A 24,862-nucleotide genomic window follows, 5' to 3' on the forward strand; every position below is an offset into this window, starting at 1 on the left:
CATCATACTGACGTCTGGGTGACCACACACACACACACACACGCACACGAAACTAGGTCATCTGGAATCTCCTAGAGTGGGGGAGGACTCTGTGCCTCTTAGCTGGCTCAGGGCACTCCCTTTAGGGCACAGGGTAGGCATCAGGAAGAAGCAGATTCACTTTAGACCTGCCCGATATTCACTGCCATCTCTTGGCATGCTTTGATAATGGGCTCCAAGTGGGACAGGATCTTAATGAAGGACGGCAACGAGCTCTTGGCACAGGACTGGAGAGTCCAGCCTGGTTTGGGACAGAACTTCCTTGAAAGGCCTGGGATTGGGGCAGGCTATGCTGCTGCCCCAGGTCTTTGGGGCTGGGCTGCCTGGGTTCCGTGGGGTCTCATAAAAGCTGACCTGGGAGGTCAGCGAGCCCAGCTTGGCTCTCCTTTGCAATTGTGAAGGCGAAGGGGTCTTTTAGCCACTCCTACTGGAGGCAGGTCTCGCACCTTCTGGGGTGGGGGAGGGGGGTCAGGGATTTAAAGGCTGAAGGGCTGGTTTGGGATGGCAGCAGGGGTTGTGCAAGCACCTCTGGACCACCTGCTCCTCTCACCCGTGGATGTGTGCAAACCTCTCCTGGAGGCCACAGAAATCATTCAAGAGGGAGTCTGAACGTGGGTCCAAATTCTACCTCTGCTGGCTGCATTTGTCCCTGGGCAAATCACTGCTCCTTCTCCCTGTCTGTACTTCCACATTGGAAGAACCCGTGTGTGTTTAAGTCCACGCCCTGGGCACTTTGCATTGGCCAGGTCATATCTGGGGCTAGAAAACGAAGAAACCCTTTTAAAAGTTGGATTTTATGGATGTAGGACCTTACGATTCCATGGCTCTGCCGACTTGATCTTTCCCTCTTAACCTTTCTCAAAACTTTGCTGAAGTCTGAGCAGCCCTGGGCAGGCAGGGCCCAGCTCCTGAGAAAGCAGGAAAAGGCCCTGGGAGGAGGCAGAGGGTGTGACCAAACTCCTGAGACTGCTGGGCTTCGGGGTGCAGCAGAGGAAGCCTCCTTACCTGGCCTGAGGCCTGGGGCCTAACACACTCAAGACTCAGAAGCCAGTTAGGCCCTCAGCTCTTGCTTTCTTCAGTCCACGGCCCAAGTGGCCAGAGTGGTGGCAGGAGGAAGAGGAGGTCTGGACGTGCCTGGCTGTGTGGGGCCCCAGGAGAGTGAGGTGGTGTCTCCAGATTGGGGGGAAGGGGTGCTCAATGGAGTGAGGGGAGCAGGGTTGGGCGAGGCAAACCCAGGTGCCAGGGATTGGGATTCTCTTTCCAAAATGATGGTGATCAGTGACCAGTAGTGCATCGTGCCAGGGCATGGGGAGCAGCGAGCAAAGGGGCGGTGGGGGCTGCTGGGTGCAGCCGAGGGCCCCCCAGCGGCCAGCCCTCCTGGGACAGCAGCAGAGTCTACACCAGGCTCCTGGAGCCGCTGGAGTAGCGGCGCCGGTGCAGCAGAGAGCCGGGCGGGCAGTACTGGTGGGGGTGGTTGTAGGGGGGCGGGGGCGGGGGCAGCGGAGGCTGGTGGATGACCTTGACCGGGGAGCCTGGGCCACCCAGGGGTGTGGAGCCACAGGAGTCGGAGGAGGACGAGGTGTAGCAGGAGAGAGCCTGGCTCAGCAGGGGCTCCATGCGGGCCAAGCAGGGCTTGTCCAGGACAATGACCTTGACAATTTGCTGGCATTGCACCAGGGTCCCGGGGGGTGTGGGTGGCAGCGGCGGCAGCGGCGGGGGCTGCTCCCTCAAGGGGCTAGGCTGTGGGTCTGGCAGTGGCACCGGCGCTCCCCTCTCGGCCCCCAGCCCGGGGTTGTGCTGAGACGTTTGAAGCCTGTTGTGAATTGACACCTAGTTTAGAAACAGCCAGAGAAGCATGAAATGTTACAAGACTAATTCCCAGCTGCTAGGACTGGCTACCCTGAGCCTCCCTCCCCACCATTCCTGTCTCCTATGCCCCTCGGAAGCTCCCAGCCCTCACCTGGACCCGCCATCTCTCCACCCACCTGGAGGAAACCTGACTGCTGAACCCAAGTGCCGACCCTGGGTGGGGAAGGGAGAGCCCGTCTCCTCACCTGTGAGATGGGCACCTGGGCCAGCCGCCCCTAGGGTTCTGCAGTGCTCTGCAGTCACATTTCACAGGCAAACCTCTCTCTGCCTCCCTCTCTACCACCTCTGAGCTTGGAAAACAGGGGAAATGGTCTTTGCCCCTCCTTGCCTCCCAGAGCTGTGTTGAGGGACAGTCAGTCATCTTTGAGCCTTTCAAGCCCCCTCCTCCCACCCGCTTTGTTAAAGGAGAAGCTTCATTGTTCTGTCGAATTACAAAGGTGCCCAAACCCAAAATGCCAGGGCCCCCTGAATACGTGATCTGGACCTACCGGATCCTCCTGGATCCCCAAGGCCAAAACCATGCATGTGAAAGCAGCCCAGACAGCCAAGGCCAGAGTGTGGTCCCTAGCTGCCTTTCTGGCCCAGCCTGCGTCCCGGTTAAACGTGTCCCGCTGCAGGAGAGGGTACCCAGAAAGGACTCTAATCTTCACCCCCTCTCTCAGCCCCTGGAAGTCACTGTGAACCAGCCTGGCCTCCTCTTGCTGGCAGGGGGAGGTTGAGGAAATGGGAGGAAGGGAGCTAGCACCTTCTGGGAGGGGAGGGGTTAATTCCTCACCCTCCAGCTCCCCAGCCTGTAGGTGCAACATGCCTCAGTCCCCTTCTAACACCTGGCCTTCTGGAGTGGCTGAGACCTTCACCCTGAGGACGCATCCTACTGCCCTTGGGCATCGTCACCCAGGATGGGCTGCCCAGAAGAGCACAGAGGGGGAAATCGATGCTGTAGGGGAGGGGCCTTGATCGCCAGGCCTAGACCAAGATGGCTCAGCTCAAAACTATCTCAGAGACCTAAACCAGCAGATCCTATTGTCAGCAGAAGGTGCAGTCTCTGGGCCTGTGCCCTCCCCTTGGGCTGCTCCACAGTTCCCCAAGCGCCGGCTCCGTCGACCCCTTCAATATCCACATTGCAGGCTTTGCTCTTCCCTCTCAACCTCCAACTTTGGCAGCGTTTTCTAGGCCTGAGATTCCCCCCAATGAAATGAAGGAGCCCCTGAGTCCCTCAGTGCCCTGCCAGGACACAGGGCAGGCACAGGGCATTGCTGGGGGCCACCTTCCTCCTGGGGAGCCCTCTGTGGACCTCATTCTGGCAGAAGGCCTCTGCCCCCCGCTGCCGGAGGGCACTGGCTCCTTGCCCCGCCTGCATGGATTCTGAGTTATTCCCCACGAGAAAAGTGGCCTGAATGGTGGGTGCAGGCTTTCTGCCCTCCTGCTCCCCCAGACTGTACAGCAGAAGTCTGACCGCCCTAATCCAGACCCCCTGAGCCTGCCTTCTCTTCCCAGGGGCCGTGACCCTCCCGCCCACACAGCACCGCAGCTTTTGGCTCCTCCTCGCCTCTTCTTCACTTCTCGCTTCCTGATCCCCTCCACTGTCTGCACCTCCCTCATCTCCACCCCAGCCTGGATCCCGTATCTCTAATGGTAAGTGAGCAGCAGGAAGTGACAGCAAAACATTCATTTTGACCCCCTTCTCACCTTCCTGCTGATGAAGGGGAGAGAGAAGAGAGAGAAAGAGAGAGAAAGAAAGAGAGGAGATGGAACATGAGTAGCAGGTCAGAACAGCTCAGAGAAGATGGAGAAGCGCCTGCCAGAGGGGCTCGGCCAGGCAATGACGAGAGAGGGCAGAGGACAAGAGAGCTTGGGGTCCAGCTGAGAGGCCGGGAGCAGCGAGGCTGCCCTCCGTGCAGGGGAGCAGAGGCTGGCAGGGCCCTGGGGCTGGCTGGGGGTGGCAGCCTTGCAGATAGCCACATGGCCCTCTGGCAGGGTGGGAGGGGAGAACGGGCCATCAGGTCGCTTGTCCTCCCTGGGCAGGTCAGGCTAAGGCACGGGCAGAGCTGGTAGAACAAACCGGAAGGCTGGTAACTTTGTGTGTTTATCTGCAAGGCTAGAGAATGGGCAGCTGCAGGAAGATGGGGAGAAGAGGGGGCAGGGGATGGAATACCCACCCTGGGGGCTTGTCAGCTGCCGGGGCAGGAAGCTCCTCCGTGTAAAGGTGCCTCCTCCAGACACAGGTGTGTGGGGGGTGGGGGCCATGGGGAAAGAGGGAAGACACGGGGCTCCCCTGGGGCATCCTGGTGGGCAGGCTCCTCCCTCAGACCTCTAAGTGGGGGCTCCTCCAGCTTGGGGTGGGGCTGGGAAAGGAGGTGTCTGTGTGAGAAGCTAGTAGTCCCTGGAAGCCTGGCAGAGGAGTGGGAGGGGAAGGCTCACTGGGGAGCAGTGGGGGAGGACCGGGCCCCAGCAAAGCTTGTAGGGGCCACTGAATGCCCCCCAGGTGACACTTGGTGGCCTGGCAAGGACCAGCTTCTGTGGCTACGTGGCTTGGGGATGGGCAACCCCCCTCCCACACGGACAGTCTTCAAATTTACGTGCTCCCCACCCCCAGTGAAATCCCTAGGATGACTCAACCCTGTTTTGCCTCATCAGCTCCTGCACACACCCCTACGCCATGGCCAGCTTTCCGAATGGACCAGCCGGTCCAGGGAGGAGCTCCACCCTCCCAGCTGCCCCCTCCAGTTCTCCACCTGCCCCAAGAGGCGGCTGAGGGCAGGATCCGGGGTGGAAGTGGTCACTGGGGCTGGACTTGAGGGGTGAGTCTCTGGAGGGGCCCAGGCTCCCTCCTATGGAGGATAGGGCAACTGAGGAAAAGGGAACAGTGGCTTCCCTGATAGAGCAGGTACTAGGAGGATCAGTGAGCGATCTGCTGGGGGAGTGGGTTGGGGGATGGGTGGGGTCGCTACGGAGGCGGCATGGGCATCTCTGCAGGTGTTGGTCTGGGAGCTCGGCCTCGGAGGGCACTCAGCTGGGGAGTGGGCAGAAAGTGCTGTGGCATTATTAGGTGCTGGAACAGTGGCATTACCCATGCTAGCAGTAACTTTTAATTGTATCTCTTGAAATTGGTAAAATGGTGAGTCGGGCTGGGGAGGCATTGATTAATACCTGAGAAGAGAAACAACAGAGACAGTGAGAAGAAGGACAAGCGGGGGTGCACGGAACCACTCACCTGGGCAACCAGGCCTCCACTTACCTCCACCGTGCTCTCCACCGGCTTCTCCCCCAGGGCAGCTTCCCTTTTGGCTTTGAATGCAAAGAGCACAGGGCTCACTCTCCAACCAGCCCGACACAAATCCCTGCCTCTCCCTCCCAGCCCCCACCCCACCCCTCCACCCCCAATACCAAGCATCCTTGCAGTTACACGTTGTGGCCAGAAGACTCTGGGTACCATGCCACTCCTGACGGAGGTGCAGCCCCAGGGGGGGGGGGCTAGAAGTCGGAGCCCAGTTCTGCCACTTAGTAGCTGTGCGACGTTGGGAGTCCAGCCTAGAAGATCTCTGAGGTTTTTTAAGCGAGCACTACTGAGTTTCAGCAAGCATTGCTCAGTCTTGACAGCCTGAGCCACTGTCAAAGGTTCCCCGGTATGGACTGTGGAAGTTGGTTTTGCGGTGGCATTGGTTCTTGGCTCTCAGAGACACCAGGAGGCTCTGTGTGTTTGTGGGAACTGCACTAACCTGCCTCTTTCAGCCACAGGCACCTTGAGGGAGGGGCCGTGTTCCTTTTGTGTTTCTACCCCTGCTACTTGGCTGAGTGGTGGGGATTCAATGAGCAGGGACCTGTAGAGCACTCACCACAGGGCCTGGCATGCTTAGTTTAAGCTTAGCTGATGACGGCTGTGTAACTGCTGCTGGGACATTCTGACTGGGCCGGCACAGCACCGGGGACCCTGCAGATCTCTAGGGACATCGTGGTAGCTTTTTCTGGCTCAGTCGCTCCTGGCTCCCACCCCTGCCCCCAGCAGGCCACCCAGAGCCCCTCTGCTGGAGCCCCTGTGACTTCTCAACACAGTGTGCATGTGTGTGTGTGTGTGTGTGCTCACACATGAGCAAGTTCCCTTGCTGTGCTCATCGCCCTGCTTTCTGTAGCACAGAGGGAGCTCTGCCGTTATTTGGAACCTAGGAGAACCCCACTGGGGAGGTGACTGATGGACCAGGCCATGGAGACATGCATCCTGGTCTGATTGGGGGGTGCAGCTTCCAGAAGAGGCATGCTGGGATGCAGAGTGGGGTGGGGTGTCAAGTGCTTAATCACAACTGAGGTTTGGCTCTGGAGTTTCAACAGCTGTGCAAACAAGCAGCGACTCGTATACTGTGACCTTACAGACATGAAGGGGCTGGCTGAAAAATCAGGCAGGGTGGAGAATTATGACTGCATGATGGCAGGTCAAACCCATACACAGAAGATGATATCAGAGTGAGAATCTCCATGCAGCTAAAACAGCCCCAGGTCTTGTCTGGAAAATGAATCTCATCTCCTAGCTGAGTGACCGGTGCTGTGATGCTGTCTGTCCCGGCATCACGGTGTCATGGCTGTAACTGAGGGTTGGGGACCAGCCTGAAACCCACCGGAGTGTCTCAGCTCAAGCTAATGTCTTGCTGGAACCCTGGTCTTCTAGTGCTTAGCAGGGGACACACAGCAGGCACCCAATAAATGTTGGTTAAGTGAAAGAATAAATGGCTGAATTAATTAATTAGTGAACAGTTCTGATGGTTTGCTGGGGGTTTGTTGGGATGGGAGTTAATTCTCACGCCATTTCGCCCTCTAATTTTTATTTGGGACTGCAGAGTGGGGGTGGAGGTAACTCTTCCCATGCCCCCTGTGGGTGGGGGTAAAGGTGAGGGGCAAGAGGTAGAAAGTAGGAAGATGTCCATGGAAGAAATAAAGCAGGTCTAGAAAACGTGGCCAAAAGTGGTCAAAAAAAAAAAATCTGAGGCTGGCTTGATGCATCTGGAGTGCATAAGTCAATTTGAAGAAACCATTTGGGAAGTTAGGTTTGGAGGTTTATCTGGGTTTGGGGGCGGGCTGACTCTGGCCTGGGATAGGAACGCACTCGTGGCTCCTTAGGGAAAGGACTGGACGAGCAGATCAAGATTTCCAGACCCTCCTGGCCACTCTCCTTACCGGGCTCATGCTGCTTCTCTTTACTACACCTGTCACCCCCTCCAGTGAACCGGAGTCCCCAGACAGCCTCGGTGTGGGGTGGGAGGGGGTGGGTAGGAGGCTCCCCGACTGGGGTTAGGGCTGTCTTGGCCTGACTCCTCCAGGGAGAATGGTTGTTTTTCACAGGGACCCTGGGCCTCAGGACAGCATGTAAATCGACACATTCCTCTCACGCCTTCCTTCTCACTCGCACCACTAAGGCCCATGAGATTAAGCCTGGAGCTCCTAGCAGAAAGAAATGGCCATGGGAACGAGTACTTTCCTCACCCCAATTCCCCAGGAACCCCAGGCTGGGGGCAGAGGGTGGCCCCCGTGCAGGCCCAGGGCCATCGTAGGCCTGAGGCCTGGGACAACGGAGCAGAACCAGGGCTCACCTGTAGGCGACCCGTGCTTGGTCTGTGGGTCCACCTGTGCCCCGCTGGACTTGAAGGACAGCGTCTTTGCTCCCTGCTGCTTCTCCAGCTCCCCTGCAGGACAGAGAGGCCCGTGAACAGAGAGGAACCCAGCCTCAAGCACAGTGAGGTGGAAGAGGAATGAGGAGAGAACAAGAAGAAGGGGGCTCCCTGACACGCTACAAAGTGTGGCCTGAGTCTGGCACCCCACTTCACAGCTAGAGCCTTGGTTTCTCCATCTCTGTGTGGGGGGAAGCTATTAGCTGCTTGAATGTCAGAGGCAAAAGAGAGGGCGGTGGGCTGCTTGGGTCTGAATCCTGCTTCTGGGGCTTCCTAGCTGTGTGGCTTTGGACAATTTACTTAACCTCTCCATGCCTTACCGGAGGGGACATCGGTGCCCACTTCAAAGTGCTGTTAAGAGGATTACGTGAGGAAATACATCAAAGCCCTTGAGAACGAGGCCTGGCTGGAGGCAGGTGCTCAATAAATATTAGCTTTTATTATAGCAGAAACAAATTACTTGGACCAGCGGACCTCGGTGATGGCTGGTGACAGCCAGCCTGCCCACCTTGTGCCCAGAGGGACAGACCTTCCTCAGGGTTTCCAGAGCTCTCCCAGGGAGGAGATTCCCTACCGAGGGTGTCGGTGCGGTGCAGTCTGTGTGGCCAGGGCATCTGTCTTGTCCACAACCTTGACTCCTCTCCCTAGACTGTCAACCTGTTCCTTCTCGTTCTCTCGGCGGTGTTAGAGAAGTGCCAATTACCATCCTCAGAGGTTTGACGATTATTAAATCACTCCTTCAGTGTCTCTTTTCCAGGAGACATAACTCAAGTTCCTTTGATTAAGGCCGCTCTCCTGGGTCCCATTTTCTGTCTCTCTAGTTGTCAGGAAGCCAGGGACACTGGACGGCACACTCCAAACCAGAACAGTTTGTCCTGACTGCTTGAAGTACACCACCAGTCAATACTTGATACTTCTCCTGAATGGGGGGGTCGTCCCTCCCTGGAAAAGGGCTGTCTTGGCTTTGGAGAAATTAGCATCGTAATTATAAGCACAGAGTCTGAGGACCTTGGTGCGAATCTTGCTTTGTCACCGACTGTGTGAACTTGGACAGCTTCCTTAAGCTCTGTTAGACTCTCCTTATTCGTAAAATGAGGACAATCCTACCTGCCTCACGGAAAATCATGGCAGGGATTAAACAATATAATAGGTCTGGCATTCAGCCCAGTGCCGGGCATGTAACGCATGGTAGCTGTTACTGTTTTCACTTTCTTTTCTACTTCCTTCCCTCCCTGCCTCCCTCACCAGTACTTCATCTTTTCTCAGCTGTTACTTCCAGCCAGACGTGAGGCTCTCTCTCTGCTCCCCTGCCCTCTAGACAGCAGGAGATGATATTCACTCTTGATATACTGCTTCTGGCAATGTCTACTCCTTTGTACTTTGGAAGGGACAGGGATGCCGCTCCCGGGCTGATGGGGGAAAAGGGATCTCTTCCAGCAAGCATGGGGCCCATTGGTAGGCTGTGCCTCCCCAGGGCTGTGCAGAGCCATCTGTAACATTTTGACAGTGACAGAAGTGACATTTGAGGGTGTGTCCTTGAGCATGTTCAAGATCAACAGCCAAGGTGGCGTCTCTGAGCATCCAGTCCAGCCGTTGAAGAGTCTGTCTGTTATCCTGCTGAGCTCGCGGTTGCCCCCAGAGCGCAGACAAGGGAATGTACACCCCTACCACCCAAGCAGTTACCGAGTTGTACGGTCTGGTCTGGTGGGTTTTTGTTTCAACTGGATTTAACAGTTTCCTGACGATATTATACACGGAACGTCTTCTGTCGTTCTCAGAGGAGAAAGTACACGAGCCTCAGAATCAGACTCAAACGCAAGCGCCACCTTCTCCACTTCTAATACGCACGCCCTTAAACACATCCCTCAGTGGCCCTGGGTCTCGTCTGTGAACTGCGGACAAGCACCTACCTTGCAACCTCACTGTGAATGCTGTAGGCAAACTGCCTGGCACGTAGTAGGTGTTCCAAAAACGCTGATTAAAAAGCACTGCCCTGTCATGTTGGTCCCTTGCTCCCAAAACTCCCACTGCCTTTCCTATTGCTTAATGGGTTTATATTAATTTAGAACCACTTCCCAACAGAGTGACCGTATAAGGCAGACCTGAAGTCTGTCTGTACTTTCCGGTTTCGTTTCTGAATCCATTCTTACTAAACTTCCCGATAAAGGCGATCTATGCTTAAGCAGCAAAAGCTTGCAAGTGGGCACAGCTTGCAGGCCACTGCCGCTCTTTTCCTAAACCACAAAGTAACTGGCAAACCACCCGGACCTACAAAGACCCCACATAGTTTCTACAATGCCTGAATTGGAACAATCAAGAATCAAGGCATTCCTTAGGGGAAAAAAAAGACAACTCCTAGGTGAGGGATAGTCAGAAAACCAGGCTGGACTCTTCAAAAAGACCATCGCATGAAAAAACAAAGTCGGGGGGACTATGATTCTAGATTAAAAGAGATTAAGGAAAATGACACAACCAGATGTAATGCGTGAATGTGACTGGATCCAGGGGGAGGGGCTGTACAAGGCAGTTCGGTGGGAAGAGAAGCGCCTGGGTCCCCAGGCCTTTTGGGTTTGCCTCCTTGCCTTGGTCGGCTGGCTTGAATGTGTTTTCCAAACACCACAGAGTCCCCTGTTCCAAGGGGCACCCCCACAGCCCCACCGGAGCATGTGCACCTCGCTTTAACTGTGATGGTGCAGTGGGGCCGGGGTGGCCTCGGGATGGCAGGAGCGTCCTTGGCTCACCCCACACTCGCTCCACAGTGGGGCGAGGAGTCAGACTTGTGCCGCAAGCAGCCTGTGTTCCCCGCTGACCCTGAGCCCACCCGCCCGCCCACGCGGCCACCGCATCCTTACACTCTATCCGGATCTGCTCCAGCTCTGTCACCTCAGCGATGGATTCCTTCAGGTCCTCCACAAACTTCTGCATCTCGTCCGAGCCCAGGGCACAGAAATGCAGCACCTGCTTCTTCTCAGAGCCCAAAAGCGGGGTCACCAGGGTGATGCCATGAGAGTAATCTGGAAAGCAGACCCCAGGCCCCCATGGCCGTGAGCAGCAGTGAGTGAGGTGGGAGCCGGCCCAGTGTGGAGAGTTGGACGGGGCTTTTGGGGTGCTTGCCCCCTTCCCCCTCCCTGTAGCCTCCAACTTCTCCCCAATACCCTTGGCCACATCTCCGGGGACGAGGGAGACTCACATTCATTCTCAAAGAGGTGGAACCCCATGCCCAGCAGGCCCACTGACTTGCAGAACGTGTATGTGGAGGAGCTCTTCTTCTTCGGGCAAAGTTTGAGAATCTGTTCAAGAGAGGGAGAGAGACATGCACTGAGCGTGTACACACATGTGTGCACACGCAGGCCCACGAGCACACAGGGACACAGGTGAGCACACACACAAAAAGAAACATGAACACACGTGCACGCTTATATACTTAGGGAACATTCACACGTTGACATCCACGCATACATACACACACACACACACACACACACACATATAACAGGTATATAAATACACATACCGTATCACAATATGGGGTTTCTTGTATTGCATAAAACCCCTCAGTGGCTGTTCCCACTGCACTTAGAAGTGCACATTGCCCGCCTCTCCCCATCTGGTCCCTGCCTCACTCTGGCTTCATGTTCAAACCCTGCTGTCATCCTTTCCGTGGCCTGAATAGGGCCAGCTTGGTCCTGCTGCAGGCCCTTTGCACATGCTATCCCCATTCCGCACCTCTCCCTGCGGCTCTCTGCATGGATGGATTGCTCTCATTACTTAGATCTGAACTCAGATGCCGCCTGCTTAGAGATCTCCTTGAACAGCCCATGGAACAAACAAAAACAAACCAAACCACATTGGCCCTAACCCCAGCCCCTCCTTCCTCCCTATCCCGTCATTGGGTTTCATTGTCTTCACACCACCTTTTCCCCAATTTGATACTATCTGGTTTATTTGTTTCCTTCATTATTTCCTCTCTCCCTCCCCAACTAAAATGGAAACTTAGCCAGTTGCTCAGTACTTAAACACTTCTTCAGCACCTTCTCCCAGCTGGGCCCTGGAGGCACAGGAGCACAGAAGCCAGAGAGAGCCGTGCCCCCAGAGTGCCTAACAGAGCTGCGGAGCAAGACCGGTCAGGGGGTAAACCAATGGATTGATCCATAAAGCATAATAAGCAGAAGAAAACCAAAGCGAAGGAATAAATAAGGTAATTCCAGAAACTGACAAGTGTTTTGAAGAGAATGAAATAGGGAAGGAATAGAAGGTGACTGGGCAGGCTACCTTTCGAGGTGCACAGGGAGGGCCTCTGGGAGGAAGTGATGTTTGAATTGAGACCTGAATGAAGACAGGGAGGTGGCTGGGCAAAGTCTGGCAATGTGGTGGCAAGAACAAAGGTCTGAGATGGAAGGAGCCTGGCCCTTGGGACTCAGCTCTCGAGACCAAGGTGCCAGCGCAGGCAAGCAGTGGAGTGGAGGGCGGGGAGGGGAGGTCAGAGATCCAGGAGGCCTCCAAGTGGGGGGTGCGGGCTTCCTTTGCCTGGCATGGGAACCATGGTAGATATGAGGCCCGATTTGTACTCTGGAAGGATCACTCTGTTGCTCTGTGCAAGGTGGAGCTCAGGGGTGGATGGTTAGATGTGGGATAATTTTAGAGATAGTGCCACCATGACTCATGGATAGAGAGGATGTGGGAGACGAGGGAAAGACAGAGACCCGATCGTGTTCACCGCTGTTTCCCAGCACTTACAAAAATGCCTGGTACATAGTTGACCCTCATTAAATATTGTGGAATGGATACCTATTCCAGAGAACAAAGAATGAGTACACCACAGACATGCACGCACACGCGTGCACATACACACACATGCACGCATCCCCTGGGCCCCAGGCAGAGCAGGCCCCGCTCAGGCCCACCATCCCCCACTGGCTGTGGGACGAGAAGCACATCCCTGTCCTGTCCCGCCCCAGGTTTCTTGTACTATGGGAGAGGCTCATGATCTGTGATCTGGTTCATTCCCACCATGACTGTGGAACCATAAACAAATCACTTGACCTCTCTGAGCCTCAGCTTCATAACTTACAAAGCAGCCCTATGTGGCTAAGCAACCTCACCCCCCATGATGGGACAGTGTCGTGCAAGAAGAATCAGCCCCTAACTGTGGCATTCTGAGTGAAGTCTCTGAGGCCCTCCCCGCCCCTCTCTGGGGTCAGGGCTAAGGCTGAGCTGGGCAGCAGGTGGCCCCGGCCTGGCCCGTGTACTCACCACCAGCAGGTCGTTGAAGAGGAACACCTCCCTCTGATGCGCAGCCTGCTTCTGCAGCTTGTTGACATCTGTCACCTCAAAGAGCCGGCTGCAGCAGACCAGGCGGCGGTGGGGCACCGACAGCACCTTTGGTGGAGGCAGGAACTTAGGGGAGGAGCCCTAGAGCTCACAGTCCTCCCCACCCCATAGCACCCACTTTCCGGGAAAGCAGATGGAGGCCAAGGTTTCTACTGCAAGGCCTGAACTTGACCCTAAACGTCCTCTCTCCTCACCGGGGCTCTTCCCTTGTCATGCTTCTTGGGGAGCAAGGCTTGGGGAGAAGCGTTCATCACGCTGGAGTAAGTGAGATGAAGGCACGGGGAATGGAAATTGAAAAGAGCTTCCAGATTGGTCAAATCTGGTTGCTGTCAACCCCCATGACCCAGGCTGCAGCCTGCAAGGTGGCCCTTTGTCCCTTTCTCTACTGCACACCCAAATGCAAGTGTGCAAGAGGGAGGGAACTGCACCCAAATGCAAGTGTGCAAGAGGCACGGATACCTCAAATCTGCCGCGTGTAAAACAATCTACTGCAGGCCTCGGCAAGAAAGGCTCTGGGTGGAAAAGGGCCATCCCTGCAGAGAGGAGCTCAGTGTAGAGCTCAGACGACATCCTCAGACTGCTTCTTAGGTCAGCAATTTAGGGAGGAGAAACTGGAGACAAATACCAGAACCCACTCTACATGCTTTCAGTTTATGGCATGAAGAGTCTCTGCTGACATATGAGTAGTAAACTACAGAGAATCATTGCCAACATGGACCATATTGCCTGCAACACAGGTCACAACTAAGGGGCACACCAGTGGCTTACCACAGTCTAGAGCCTACTTCAGCTTCTTTCCTGTCTTCTATTCAGTAGGACCATCCAGGAAAGCCCAGTATCCATCCCATCCTAAGTCTCCCCATCTGGCCATCCAGATGCTTCAACCCTAGACCACTGGGAAGCCTTTCCCAACATCTCACCTCAGCCTCTCTGCTGCCATAGCTGGTAGCACTGAGGAAGTGAGGTAAGGGAAAATGGAGGGTGCAGTGTATGGCACAGAGTAAGGACACAATTACTATGAAGTGAGCAAATAATGGAAAAGTGTTCCTGAAAGGGAAGGAGGGGATTGGGAGGAGATGTCAGCTGGTCTTGAGACAAAGGCAGGTGCGGGATGGGGGGCGCCTGGCAGCCATGGGAGAGGAAGTGGCTCCCACGGGGTGAGTGCTGTTCTGTGGTGGGCACTTACCGTCTTCATGCCCACAATGGACTTCTCCACCTTGGTGACATACGTGACGTGGTCCTCATTGGACTTGAGCTCCTTCTGCTGTATCCTTTCATAGATGCCCACCACCAGCTCCCTGGGGATGTCGGCACCGTCATCCACACCTACCAACATGGCCAGGGAAGGGGAGGCAAGGGAGGCAGAGGACGGATGTGTCAGAGGCCTGCAGCCAGAGAGGGGAAGCCCCCACCAGGCTGATGTTCCACAGGGGTGGCCTTGATTTTGCCCTGTCCCTGTTGCAAAACCTTCAGTGACTGGCTTCCCAGCCCCACTGAATTAAGGACAGACTCCTTAGCCAGGCACCAGAACTACTACAATATGGTCCCAACACACATTTGTAGTCTCATCTCCTGCTGTTCCATAACCAGAACATCCACTCTCACCTCCCTGGTGTCTTTCCTCATCCTCAAATACAGCCTCCATGTTCCCACTCAGGGCCTCACTTCTGTAGTTCTTCTTGTGCTCTGTGTATTTGTCTACCCCCACCCCACTCCCTGTCCCCCATGAGAACAACTTGAAGGCTGATATTGTCTTTTTTTTTAAGTTTTTTTTAAAAAAAATCTATTTTGAGAAAGAGAGAATCTCAAGCAGGCTCTACACTGACAGCGCAGACCCCAACATGGGGCTTGAACTCATGAACGGTGAGACCATGACCTGAGCCAAAACCAAGAGTCGCATGCTTAACTGACTGAACCACCCAGGTGCCCAGCTGATGTTCTGTCTTATTCTCTCTTGGATCTCCTCCCTCTCACACCTAATCTTCACCCCTGATTAGTTGTTAACTAAGAATGTGTGACAAGATTCTTCCCTCACTGGGAGCGTGGGGAGGTGGTGGTGGTTACATGTTAGGTGAAGAGGAGCCGGACAGCCCCCTGTAGCAATGCAGGTAAGGACACTCTACTCCCATCTCCTACTTCATAGTAATAAAACTCCAGGAACAAAAAATACTGAATTGGAAACAAATTCTTTGGGAGGTAGAAAGAGAAGCCATAAAAAATTTCTTCATTCTACCTTTCCTAAATCTTTTTTTAATGACTATATGCTTCTCTTATAAGACAGAAACATTCAAAATAAAGCAACTTTGGCAAGTGTCCTCAAAGGAGATTTCCTACCTAGTGAGAGGACATTATACCTTCTATGAGCAACTCTTTGTATCAATCCCATTTCTTCCACATCTGATCTTGGTTCTTCAAGTCAGGCAAATTAGCCCATGCAGCACCCCTGAGGGCCTAAAAGACATCAGCCTGGGGGCAAGAAAGAGCAGGGACCAGGACTGAACACACAGAGGCTCCCAGCCGAAACGGCAGGTTGCACACCTTTGCTCCTTCTGAATATTCTGGTCAAAGGGAATTTTTTAAAGAGGCATATACACACAAAGAGAAAGAGAATGGGGGAAGAAACAAGGGCACCATATGACCTGGAAAGTGGATGCATGAGCAATCCTGAGAAAGTGGAAATTGAAGCCGGCCGAGAAGTTACAAGCTATTCAGCACACCACAGAACCACCAAAGGGCTCTGGAATGGGTGGCAACAGGAATCCCACTTTTAGTGGAGGTGAGGTCAGGCTGGAAACAGGAAAATAGGTTGATAATCAGTCTAAAAAGGATTTAGATCTCCCTGTCCCTTCCTCTGCTTCAGCAGCAGACTGAAGGTCAGTCCTCTGGAAGAGGTGAACCAGGAACTCTGGGGTGGGGGCACCCAAGCCCAGTCCAAGGTGGGAGTCTGTGCTGAAAACTGGAGCATGGAGTTGATGTCTATGTATTAAAAGACCCTCTCAATCCTTCTTATCCGAAAGATCTTAGAATATTGGCAGCCAGACTCATACCCTCTGGTCAACAGATCAGACATTTCTCTTCTGGGGAATCAACCAGCACAAGAGAAAAATCTGAAGATACTGCAGTAAGGGTGTCCCAATGAAACAGCTCAATTTAATCACCGTATAAAAAAGTCCACCACTCAGAACCCCCCACCCATACTCACAGAGTTTTTAATCAGCCTTTTAGCTCACTCTTAAATATTTGAGAACAATCAAGTTTCATCAAGTATATATGGAAAGTCTATAACACAAGAGAGAAAGAAGTACGGGAAAAACAGAAAAAGGAAGCCAGAAGAAATAGAGGCAAGTAGAGAGTAACCAAAACAAACAGATACCATCAGAAATATATGAGAAGATAGTTGCATCTACAAAACAAGACTAAAATGTTATAAAAGGGGAATACTTACAGAAGAAAAGAGTTATTAAAAATGAAAAATATGACAGCAGAAATGAAAAAATTTGTAGGAAACTCGCAAGATAAAGCCAAGGGACATCTTCAAGAAAGTCCAACCAGAAGAACGAATATGGAAAATAGAAAACCATAAAAATTAGAACATCAAACCAGGAGATCTAACATCTGAATAACATGAGTTCCAGAAAGACAGTACAGAGAAGATGATATCTGCACCCCCATGTTCACTGTAGCATTACTTATAACAGCCAAGAGATGGAAGAAACCTATGTGTCTATTGAGAGATGATGGATAAAGAAGTGTGTGTGTGTGTGTGTATAATGAAATATTAGTCATAAAAGAGAATGAAATCTTGCCATTTACAACAACATGGATGGAGCTAGAGGGTACTATGCTAAGTGAAACAACTCAGAAAGAAAAACACAGTATGATTTCACTTATATGTGGAATCTAAATGCAAAACAAATGGACAAAACAAAATAGAAACAGACTCATAAATACAGAGAACAAACTGTTGGTTGCCGGAGGGGAGGCAGGTTGGGGGTGGGCAAAATAAATGAAGGGGATTAAGAGGTACAAGCTTCCAATTATAAAATAAATTGAGTCATGGGGATATAATGTACAGCACAGGAAATACAGTCAATAATACCGTAATAACTTTGTATGGTGACAGATGGTAACCAGACTTATCATGGGGACCATTTCCCAATGTATAAAAATATCAAATCACTATGACGTACACCTGAAACTAATAGGACATCAATTATACTTCAATTTAAAAAAGAACCATAATGAGGCGAAACATCAGGAAAATTTAGAAGACAAAGGAGAAAGAGAAGAGCCTGTACATTTTCAGAGAGAGAGAGAGAGAGAGAGAGAAATAATATGCAAAAGGTGAGGAATTGGAATGGCAGAGTAGCACTGTCCATTAAAAGACAATGGAGCAATGCCCTCAAAATTTTGAGTTCAGTGTTTCCAATCTGGAATTCTATGCCCAGCCAAACTCCCAATCAAGAGTGAAGGTAGAAAACAAATATCCAGACACACAAGTTCTCAAAAATTTGCGGCCAATGTACTTTTCGTATGGAAGAAAACTAAAAATGAGCCAGCTATGAAATCTAGGATACAGGAACCAAACACAGGAACAAGACAAAGGAGGTGCCCGGATGATGGTGGAGGGAATCCTAGGTGACTGCATGCAGCTGGCCCAGCCACCTGTCCAGATAGGAGCAGAGACTAGAGGCTCTTGGGAGAGAGACCCCAAGAAGAATACCTCTCCGTGTTCCACGTGCAGAGAGGAACTTGACACTTAGGTTGGGGAGTTTGGAGATAAATTAGTGGCAGGTATGTAGAGAGTTGAGCAAATGGGAAAAGAACACAAGTATTCACTCCATGGAAAGGAGAAATAGAAAGGGTTTGTAATCATGCTATACTTCAAGACTCAGCTTTGAACTGTGTTTACCTAGTCTTAATACCATAAACACTGACATCACAAAAAGAATGCTACAGCTGTAAGAAGATCATGGGGATTCAGGGTAGTTTTAGTGGGGGTGGGTTGGGGAAGATGGATCAAAGAGGGCTAATGCTCATGTTTTATGAAATTGCTATGGTCTGAATGTCTGTGTTTCCCATCCCCCTTTCATATGCTGAAATCCTAGCTCCCAAAACTGATAGTATTAGGAGGTGGGGCCTTTAGAAACCAAGTTATAAAGGTGGAATCCCCGTGAATGGGGTCAGTGCCATGTAAAAAGGACCTCACAGAGCCCACCCCTTCCACCAGGCGAGTGCACTGTGAGAAAGCCCCAGCCGGAACCAGGAAGCGGGCTCTCACCAGACACCAAATCTGCCAGAACCTTCATCTCGGGCTTCCTGGCCTCCAGAACTGTGAGAAACACATGTCTGTTTATAAGCTACCCAGCCAGTAGTATTTTGTTATAGCAACCTGAATGGATTAAGATATAAATTAATAGATAATGCTTAACATTTTTAAAAATGAACAAGTAGCAGTGTATAAAAGAAAGCAAAGTATAGATACTATTTCATCCCATCTATATGAAATTCAAGAGCTACACAACTAGTCAATGGGGACGGAAGGTCAGGAGCCTTGGCATTCTGACAGGGGCACTGACTGGGCCGGGACATGAGAGGATGTTCTGGGGCCAGGGGAATGATCTGGAACGAGAGCCGGCTGTGATCACACATGCATATGAACATAAACTTCATCATGCTTTCAGATTTGTACACCTTACAGTTTGCTTTCATAGCAATTTAAAAAAAGGAATAAGAACAAAAAAAAAAAAAAGGAAGAAGAAGCACGTGGTTTCGCGATATAGAAGAAATACGATAAATGGCAAAAAGAACGTTGAGAGTGGCAGAAGAGTGGCGACAGGGGCAGGGACTAATTTTTTTTGTAGCAAGCCGTGTAGAATGATTTGACTTTATTAAATGATGTGCATGTATAGCTTCGATTCCTTAAGTGCTAAAGAAGAAAAAAAGCCAGTGAGTTGAGCACACATCACATCCTGCCAGTTTAGCTCTGATCCCTGCTAGGTGGTGCACTATGTCATTTAGAGAAGGACTTGGCTGCTGGGTGCCATGAAATTATATGCAAGGCTGATGTCCATGGACCCAAGACCTAAAAGCCTCCGTCTGTCGTGCGGTGGGAAGGGCTGGCACACATAGGTGCCAGCTGTATGGCCGGGGCCTAGAAGTCAACCAATGGAGGACGCTCCATGGAGGGCAAGGGGCACTGCCCAGGGGCCCTTGCCAGTTGATGTAGGGCAGTGGCCATGACTCCTGGAAACTCCCCCAATGCCTGGCATGCAAGCAACTTTCCCAGATGGCTGTGTGTGACTGGGACCACAGAGCAGTGTCCAGTGCCCCTGGCTGCTAGGGTGACAATCTACAGTCAGCTCAGACACAGAATTCACGTGGAATAGAACGGAGCCTGAGCAGCGGCCTCGGCCCTCCTCCCCGTCCTCCTTACCTCTCAGGTTTCGGATAAAGTCCTCTAGCATCATCTTCCGGTCGGGCTTGATGTTGGGGCTGTACATGTCGGTGTTGAGGAGGATGATGGCAAAGGCGAGGATGAAGATGGTGTCGGGGTTGTGGAACTGCTGCACCACCTCGGGGTTGCACATGCAGTAGCGCTGGCTGCAGTGGGGACACAAGCGGGGTGCTGAGGCCCTTCTCCCCCTTCCCTGGGCTCCAGAAGTGGGGGGCCATGGGGGGGACAGATGCCACTTCTCTGAGGGCATCGGGTCCCTGTAGCCTGGCCCTCTTCCCCACTGAGGGGACAGAGCCCGGTGTCACACAGCCATGGAGCCCGTCACCGCACCCAGATGCTCACCAAAGACTTGCTGGTCCATGGGGATGGGTGGGATGCACCCTGTCTACCTGGAGGGCCCCGGCGCTGCTCTAAGCCTAGAGAGCTCAAGGACTCCTGTCCCTTTTCTTTCCTTCCCTCCTCTGCAGCCAGCCCCCCACTCTTCCCGCCCCACCAGGAGGGCTTCTCCCAGCCCCAGACGGACCCCCCAGCATCTCTGGTGCCCCACATCCCAGGCGTGTGTTTTGAGGGCTGTGTGAGGGAAGCGGGGATGGGGGTCCTACCTGAAGGCCTCTATGAGTCGCTCTACCTTCTGGGCTTCCCCCTGCACGCGGATGTGGGCCTGGAACTTCCGCAGGGCCTCGTCCAGCTCCATGCTGGAGAAGTCCATCTCGTCCACCACACAGCTGAGGGCAGGTTGGGAGGGGGGGTTCTTGAGGAGAGAGGTCAGCCCCTAATCCTCTCTCAGCTAGAGGCAGCTGAGGAGTAGGGTGCAAAGTGTAGCCCCCTCTCCCACTGGACCGCCCACCCTGGTGGCCAGGATTCTCCCTCTGGTAACCTAAGAGGACCCTCCCTTACACCATCTTTCCTCCAGCACAAGAGCCCTGGGAGGCAGATGGCTGACTGCTGTCTCCATAGCTAAGAGCCTGAGACCCAGAGAGGCCAGGGGGGCTATCCAGAGCCACACAGCCAGAAGGAGGCTGATCTTCCACCTCTAGCTCCCAGCTCGTCTCCTCTCAACCTCAGAGGGTCTCAGAGTCAGGCAAAGGTTTGAAATAGGAGTAAGTGCAATTTACTTATCTGCTCCTGTCCTGTTAGGAGCCTAGTTTCTTGTGCCCATTTGGGCTACCGGGTGACGGACCCTTCCTCCTGTACCACCCCTCGGGGTCTGCCTCAGGCCAGATGGGAAAGGAGTGAGCTCATCCTAAGCTCCCTTGCAGCCAAGGAGCCCTGAGCTCTCAGGGAAGCTGTGGCCTCTGAAGAGTAAATGACAAATCAGCCTAATGTGGGAGGGGAACAGTGTGACAAACACGGCCGGGTTCTGAGCCTGGGCTTACCACTGAATTTTTTGTGTCTTTTGGTGAAGACTCATCTTTTAGGGCCTTGGTTTCTTTTTCTGAGGAGGAAAGAGGTCAGAGTCCTGCTCCCCAAGGGCCCTTCTACCTCTGAAATGCCACCTCTATCTAGCCCTGGAGAGTTTGCATCTGAATGTCTCCCTGCAGTGCCTGGGGAGATGGAGGTGGGGATGTGGTTCCAGTCACCCCTACGAGGCAGTGTCATTCCTCCCAGGGCCTCTCCTGTCCTCCTGCTGCCTTGCCCTCCTTTGGTGGCCTGTCCCCAGGGCCATGAGCAGCGGGCAGGGATCCAGGTCTGGCCAAGCAGCAGCCCTGATGTGCCTGAGAACTGCAGACGCTCCCATGTGCCACCAGGCTCCCAGAGCCGACTTCCCCCCTTTCTGCACCCGTGCTGTGGTCCAGCCTCCTCTTTCCCGGTCGTTTCATACCCAGCACCACAATGCCTGCTGGGGTCAGCAGCCCCTCTGCTTCCACAGCCCCAGCCACCACCGCCACAGGGTCACGGCCTGGTCGCTGCCTGCCTTCCTGCCCAAAAAGGCGAGGCAAGCTCTGGGCTCGAGCCCAGTGTGTGGCTTGGTGCCCAGCATACCGGGGGATTCAGGGAACATTTGCCCAGTGACCGTGTGAGCAGAGGGATGAGCCCTAAGCAGGACCCACTTCCTCTGTGATGCCAGCGCCTGTGCAAGGCCCACCACCTAGGAGACTCAGAGATCCTGACTCAACCCTGGCTCTGGTGTCAGTTTTTAGAAGGAAGCAATGGGAGACAGCCACACAACAGTGGTCAGGGGCCTGGTGGCCCCTTTCAGGGGGGAACAGAGAGGAGAGAGCATCACTGAGACTTCTAGAAAGGGGAGGCTAGGAGCTCCCTCTTGGCTCCCACAGGGGAGATGGCCATCTTCAGGCTGGGAGCCCATCCTCCTCATAGTCAAGCCCAGCCTCCTCTCAGACTTATCTGCCTGGATAGTGAGAGAGAGGGTGGCACTGGGGAGGCCAAGGCAAGAATGTGGCCCAAGTATGACAAGTGGCAATGTCAGTGTCTGGGTGTTTGAGATGGAAACTGGTGGTAGCAGCCCCCGGGTCCAGCCTGGGGAGAGGCCACTCTGATTTCTCAGCAGTTCTTGTCGTCCTCCCTGAGCATTCCCAGGCTGGCAAGTGAACCTCAGGAGCAGCATCATGGGGCCCACACCCATGTATTCCCTAGCCCAGCACAGCCAGGAGTTATGAATCGTGCATGACCGACCCAGACAGCGAGGCTGTCAGAGGAGGTGAACCAGTGTGGTCCTGCAGCAAGGGGACCGGAGCTAGAGCCGGGGAAGCAAGGATAGGGAGGGAGGAGACAGACGTAGAGGCAGTGAGAGACACAGAGGATACAGAGTCAGGTCAGAAAGACCAAGAGAACAGGGACAGAGAGAGAAGGCAAGAGAGACAGAAAAGGAGAGGCAAGGAGGCAAAGAGGAGAGAGAAAGACCCACAAAATGGGGGAGACGGAGACAGAGAACAAGAGACAAACAGAGACGAGGGGAGAGACAGAGACAGAGAGAGGAGAGGCGGGAAAGGACAGGAGATGGGTGTGGAGGACAGTACCACAGACTGGACAGGGGTGGGTGTTGCTGAGCATGGAGCAGAGGGGCCCCACCCGCTCATCCTGGCCCCCGCCTAACTCGTCAAGGCCCAGGGGGAGGGCAGTGGGCCCCAGGCTGGCCCCTGGCCTCCCAGCCTGGCGTCCAGCTGCTGCCCAGGACTCGCTCCATCAGCCTGTCCACCGCACCCCTACCTGGCCTCCATATCCCTCAGAGTCTCTGTCCTGTGCCGCCTGCCCCAGTGCTCCAAGGGCGTGACCGCCTGAAGCCTGGGCACCGCGGTGGGGGCCGTCAAAGGAGGCAGAGGGGCAGCTGGGAGAAAGTAGGATCTGCTCGGCCAAGCACGATGGCCTAATTTCCAGGCCTTCGCTCAGGTGACACGCAGCCCGCACGCGCGTTCGCTCGCTGGCTCGCTCGGGGCTGCGGCTAAAAGCTCCAGTAATGAGCCCAGAGCCTGAGACTCAGCCAGGTGGAAACGCCAGTGCACAGACTGGGGAGTGCTGAGTAAATCAGTCACTGGCCACGGGGGCGGGAAGGACTTCATGGGAGGATGCCTGGGCCGTGGGGCTGAGAGTCTACACCCCACATCCTCAAAGACCCCGTGTGAGAGTTGCGAAGTGGCTTGTTAAAATGCAGCTCCCTGAGCCCCACCCCAGATCTACCCACTCGAATATGTAGAGGCGGAGCCTGGGAATCCGCATTCTTGACCAGCTCTCCAGGCGATTCTTAAGAACTGAAAGCCAGTAGCTGAGCTGAGTGCAAGGGAAGGAGGCGGGTCCAGCCCAGGTGGAGCCTTTGCAAAGTGAGTCCAGCAACTCACAGGCCACCAGGGCAGCAGCTCAGGGGCACTCGTGCGTCCCTGGCAGGCTCTCAGAGGCTGCTTCTGCAGAGCGGTCAGGGAGGAAAAAGGTGGAGACGGATGCCGCGCCCCCTCCACACACACGTGGACACACACATGTATTCCTGCCTTACTCCCTGCAGTTGCCAGCTTGGGGCATCAGTGTTCAATGTGGGCAGTGTCCTGGGGCTCTCAGATCCTGGGGAACAAATCTGAATGTGTTCTGCAAAACCCGCAGAAAGGAGGGAAGGAGTTGTGTTGAGTGACGGCAGGGCACTACTGTCTCCAAGGAAACAAATGCCTTCCTCTCTGTAGAGTTGGGCTTTGGGCCAGGTGACCTCTCAGGACTGCTCCCGCTCTCTGAGAAGGGCCCAGAAGCAGAGCAGAGTGGCCACAGCGCCATTTCTGGCTGGCTTTGGAATAGAGCTGGCAATGACCGATGACCGACTGCTTCTCTCCCTCCTCCCAGCAAACCACTGTATACCTTCCTGGTGGGGCCTGTGGTCTGGGCTGAGGCTATGCTCTCTCCTGACAGGCCTGTCCCGGCAGCCCCTCACCTCAGGGGCCTCTGCCATCCTGCAATCATCCACAACTCTTTTGCTCCTCCACTCAGCCTGATTCTCTTTTCTCTCCCGAGGTACAAGCCCAGGCTGCACCGTGACCCATTCCCCGCTCCTCTTCTCTCACTCTTTCCCACGGCTTCTCTTATTATTATTTTTTTAATGTTTATTTTATTTTTGAGACAGAGAGAGACAGAGTGCGAGTGGCGGAGGGGCAGAGAGAGAGGGAGACACAGAATCGGAAGCAGGCTCCAGGCTCTGAGCTGCCAGCACAGAGCCTGACACGGGGCTCCAACCCACAGACCTTGAGATCATGACCTGAGCCTAAGTCAGGTGCTCAATCGACTGAGCCATCCAGGCTCCCCCCCCCCACCCTCCCGCCCACGGCTTCTCTTATTTTGTTGTGTCTACCAGTACGTAAAATCTCCTCTTCCCCATCCTTCTTTGCCACCCTGGAATTGTGGTGGGGAGCAGACTGTTTGACAGTTTTCCAAATCCACCCTGTGGCCTCCACCCAGGACAGCCAAGGACATCAGTCCCTCTTTGATCATCTTTAAGGTGAAAAACATCACATGTTTCTGGGTGGTCTTTTCTGGTGTATAATCTCCCCATTTTGCAGAAGGCGAAACTGAGACCACAAAGGGGCTTGCGCCAGGCTTCCTGCTCTTGTGAGGCCTCTTCCCCCAGGGGGCCGTCTCCACTTCAACGGGGGTCCAACACTAGCGGGGGAAGCGCCCTCTGTGCTCATGTTACTGAGGATTGTCACTAAGTGCACCCTGACTTCATCTTCTCTCTCCATCCTGTGTGATATTAACCATTATCCTGTTATTTTGTATTCCATGTGAAGAAACCAGCTCACAAAAGAGCTGCCCCTGCAGGGGGAGCTGCACACATCACATGCCTTGCTGGCATCTCCTGGGCCAGGCAAGCCTGCCTCCTTCCCCATCTAGTGTTAATGCCCTGGGAGCAGCTGTCTTACCCTGATGCCTGGCTGGAGCCAGTGGGGGGCCAAGGGGAGGGACAACTGGGCACCATCATGGTCACAGTCACGTGCTGGGAGTCACTTCACTATCGGCAGTCAGCACAGAAGCTGTGGGGCCATCCCTCAGTTTCAGAGCTGGCCTGGGCACCCAGAAG

At 53.9% G+C, this 24,862-nt stretch overlaps 1 protein-coding gene across 6 annotated transcripts in view; it reads right to left on the reverse strand.

Annotated features, from left to right (window-relative positions):
- Positions 1-1,433: 1,433 nt before the first annotated feature.
- IQSEC3 (IQ motif and Sec7 domain ArfGEF 3) overlaps positions 1,434-24,862 on the reverse strand; it is a 104,892-nt gene continuing 81,463 nt past the window's right edge. Inside the window, exons 6-15 of one of the 6 annotated variants that reach the window (XR_008300049.1) lie at positions 19,956-20,078; positions 19,333-19,499; positions 14,083-14,222; positions 12,819-12,944; positions 10,756-10,855; positions 10,418-10,579; positions 7,488-7,580; positions 5,147-5,196; positions 4,068-5,058; positions 1,714-1,852 (exon numbers count right to left, since the gene is read on the reverse strand). Coding sequence is in view for 3 of the 6 variants with exons in the window: in XM_027074017.2 (XP_026929818.2) it covers positions 1,435-1,869; positions 5,147-5,196; positions 7,488-7,580; positions 10,418-10,579; positions 10,756-10,855; positions 12,819-12,944; positions 14,083-14,222; positions 19,333-19,499; positions 19,956-20,078 (1,396 nt within the window). In the remaining 3 variants the exon portion in view is untranslated. Of the gene's footprint in view, positions 1,870-4,067; positions 5,059-5,146; positions 5,197-7,487; positions 7,581-10,417; positions 10,580-10,755; positions 10,856-12,818; positions 12,945-14,082; positions 14,223-19,332; positions 19,500-19,955; positions 20,079-24,862 lie in introns of all 6 variants that reach the window. The other 5 variants (XR_008300048.1, XM_053225707.1, XM_027074017.2 and 2 more) reach the window with 5 other exon arrangements.

Source organism: Acinonyx jubatus, chromosome B4 (assembly GCF_027475565.1).
Source record: "Acinonyx jubatus isolate Ajub_Pintada_27869175 chromosome B4, VMU_Ajub_asm_v1.0, whole genome shotgun sequence".
In the NCBI taxonomy this organism is placed as follows: Eukaryota; Metazoa; Chordata; class Mammalia; order Carnivora; family Felidae; genus Acinonyx; species Acinonyx jubatus.